Below are 3,373 nucleotides of genomic sequence, written 5' to 3'. Positions count from 1 at the left end.
CACTTTGTTTCCTGTTGCACTTCTGTTAAGAAGCGGTTTCCTCACCACCAATCATGACGTGCAAAGATTACTCACAAGACCAGAGAGTTCTGCAGCTTTTCAGCAATGTTTTATTATAGATTCCATAAACAAAAAAAATGTTTTTCAAGGTTTCATACAAACTATATAAAAGATCATGCTCTGGCTCTTATACAAAGTTTGGAATTATAAAACAGGTACCATAACAGGTATAACATCATGTAAATGCAGTCATAAAATAATTTAATACAGAGAAAATCCCACAAAAATATGGCAGCAACAACATATTTTCCAGTGCCATTATGGTAAGCTTAAAATACATCTGGTACAGATGGTAAAGTGTCTGTTGAGGTATGTCTCCTAAAAAAAGCTCAGTTCATAGAAGAATGAAACTGTCACCGGCTCTCTGCGCTCACAGAGCCCCCAAAGGAGGAGTTGGGCATCTGCTTGAAGAACTCTCTGAGCCCGCTGAGCTCTCTGGTTAGCTGCTCGATGGTTTTGTGAAGCCTGTCGTTTTCGGAGCTCAGTTCAACCAGCTTCTGCTGCATCTCCATGTTGCGCCTCTTTGCTTTGTCCCTGCTTTTCCTCACTGCTATGTTATTCCTCTCTCGCCTCTGTCGGTACTCCACACTGTACCTGTCCACCGACTTCTTCCCCTTTTCCCTGCTGATCTTTCGCGGGGATTTGCCCGGGCTGACAGCCGACACGGGCTCCGGGGTTGTCGGGGGAGTTGGCTGCCCCGTGGTGAGGCTGACGGAGGTCTGGGCGCAGGTCTCGATCTGGGAGGGCAGGGATGAAGACATGTCGCTGTCACTCCATTCGGACTCCTGCTTGATGGGCGCACTGAACGCCCCCTTGTCCAGCCCGCTGTCAGCCTTCCTCTCCGCGGCGTAGCTGGGCGGCAGCTGCTGCATGCCTCCCTGCAGCACGGCGCTGGACATGTTGTAAAAATCCGCCTTCTCCTGCTTCACAGTGTTGAAGAGGTCGAGGAAGAGCTCATCGTTGCACAGCTCCAGGTTTGGCACAGCTGTCATGGACTCGATGTACTGGCTGAAGTCGATGGCACTCTCGTCGTCGTACATGGCGGGGGTGGTGCTCAGCTCCACCATGGTGGTGTCCTCGCCCGCAGCGTCGATCCTGCTGCCCGGCTTGCAGACCCCCTGCTGCGGGCCGCCCAGCTTGGTGCTCTCGTAGAAGTTAGCAGGCTCCATCCCCCAACTCATGTTGCATCGTGGAGACACGCAGTGAGAGTCCAGGCTGTATATGTCACACATGAACCCTGCTGGCTTGTCCACGTGGGTAAGGAGTGAAATAAAGTTTTTTTTTAAAAGATAACCCACAGGTTTGACAGCTCTGCTCACGAAAGCCCAGCAGTTGCTGCTCTTTCTTTCTGCGCAGGCGCACTCCGTCCCTTATGTTTGTTTCTTAAACTCTTGTTTTTCGGTGTTTATCCCTCGGTGTGGACCGTCGCTGTCCTGTCACTGATGGAAACACACATGGAACATCTCCTGTCACTTCTCTGAGGCGACTCTACTTTCGCGGAGTGTTTTGTATCGTTCCCTCGCTGACGTCACACATGCCGCCCTCTCATGAGCCAGTCAAATCCGCACGGAGGTCACGTGGCAGCAGTTAACTTCCCATATAAGGGGCAGAGGGGCGGGGAGCGCGCGGCCACCCGCTTTTTTACTATGATTGTATGAATGGTTCAGGGTTGTTTACATAGTGCAGCTCGGCTCTGGCTGCGTGGACACCAAGAACATACACATCTGACTGAAACTATTCACATCACCTGCTGGAACATTGACCACCATGAGCCTGGGAACATGGCGGCTTGTTATCAGTTTACATTTCAGCAAATATTATGGTATATTTGGCAAAGTCCTGAAACAGATTCAGCGTTTGATTACAAGTAAAAGTAGCTATATAGTATTAATATAGACTGTGAACTCTACCTAAAATTACAGCAATATATTCCTAAAAAATCCTGTGTATGTGTCATATATTATGGTTGGATTATTATTATGCTTCAAAATTTTGCATATTAATGTTGTAAAGTTAAAGTATAAAGCTGCTTGAAATAGAAACACTCAAGAAATATATTTAAATAACTATTTAAGTATATTTAAAGAGGCTAAAGTACTTCTTTCTGTATAATAAAAATAATAAAAAGCACATTTAAACGTCATGTTTTCATCAGTACGTATGTATGTTAGTGCACAGAGGAACAGTTATAGCAGAACGTTCATTAAAGGGGCTGGTATTCTTATGGTGTCTGTACACGCAGCTCCATTAAATCTCACATGTGTTCACGCTTCTCGGAAATGTTCCCGTGTTTTCCTCATAGGAAGTGCAGTACTTTTCCTCCCTCATGCTGCTTTCTCCAGTGGTAAACAGCGCCACCTTATGGCACCAGCTGTGTGTGTGCCACCAGGGTAATGTAAAGTGGTGGTAAAGTAAAAAAGACGTCTCAGGACATTCTAACCTTTATGATTACCATATTCAGTAGGTATATATATTTTGCAGCTATTTGGAGTTAATATTTTAGCAGGAACATTTAACCCCTTCACTGTTTAAACGTTTTGGCCACTGTGGGTGCGATATTTTGTTTATATGGCATCAGAATCAGAATCAGAATCAGAATTACTTTATTTATCCCTGAGGGGAAATTCTTGTTTGTTACAGACAACTAGAAATCAAAGATAAATTGAAATATGAAATTGAAATATATATTAAATATCTAAATACCTAGATAGCATTTAAATCCCTGAGTTGTTTCTAAAGAAGAAGAAACATATTTGCTACTGTATAAAAACCTTTACATAGTAAAGAGCATCACATGAATGTACCAGTATGAATGTACAGTGTCTGAGTGACTGTTACAGTTCAGAGTTCAGTAGTTTGATTGAGACAGGCTGGAATGACTTCCTGTGTCTCTCAGTGGTGCATCGTGGGAGTCGGAGTCTGTTACTGAACGAGCTCCTGTAGCTGGTCAGCACAGTGTGGAGCGGGTGAGAGGGACAGTCCAGTATGGTCTTTATTTTGGCCAACATCCTCCTCTGACACACCTCTGTCAGAGAGTCCAGGTCCTCTCCCACAACATGGCCGGCCTTCCTGATGATTCTGTTGAGTCTGTTTATGTCCCTCACCCTCAGACTGCTGCCCCAGCAGACAACAGTACATGATGGCACTGGCCACCACTGACTCATAGAACATCCTCAGCATCGTCCTGCAGATGTTGAAGGACCTCAGCTGCCTCAGAAAGTAGAGGCGACTCTAGGCCCTTCCTGTAAACAGTGTCCACATTCTTACTCGTACTCGCATCGTAACAAATGTCAAACTTTAGATATTATAATCT

General features: G+C 45.4%; 1 protein-coding gene across 1 annotated transcript; it reads right to left on the bottom strand.

The window, feature by feature from the left end:
* Positions 1-105: 105 nt before the first annotated feature.
* cebpd (CCAAT enhancer binding protein delta) lies at positions 106-1,429 on the bottom strand. The gene has a single exon (XM_028426769.1). The coding sequence runs from the start codon at positions 1,290-1,292 to the stop codon at positions 414-416; it is 879 nt and encodes a 292-aa protein (XP_028282570.1). The 5' UTR covers positions 1,293-1,429; the 3' UTR covers positions 106-413.
* Positions 1,430-3,373: the final 1,944 nt, after the last annotated feature.

This window comes from Parambassis ranga, chromosome 17, assembly GCF_900634625.1.
Source record: "Parambassis ranga chromosome 17, fParRan2.1, whole genome shotgun sequence".
In the NCBI taxonomy this organism is placed as follows: domain Eukaryota; kingdom Metazoa; phylum Chordata; class Actinopteri; family Ambassidae; genus Parambassis; species Parambassis ranga.
Note: the sequence above shows the minus strand (reverse complement) of the source record. Positions and strands in the feature narration are given on the sequence as shown.

Coding starts and splice junctions, on each gene's coding strand:
- cebpd (XM_028426769.1), bottom strand. CDS start 1,292: ATGTGTGACATATACAGCCTGGACTCTCACTGCGTGTCTCCACGATGC.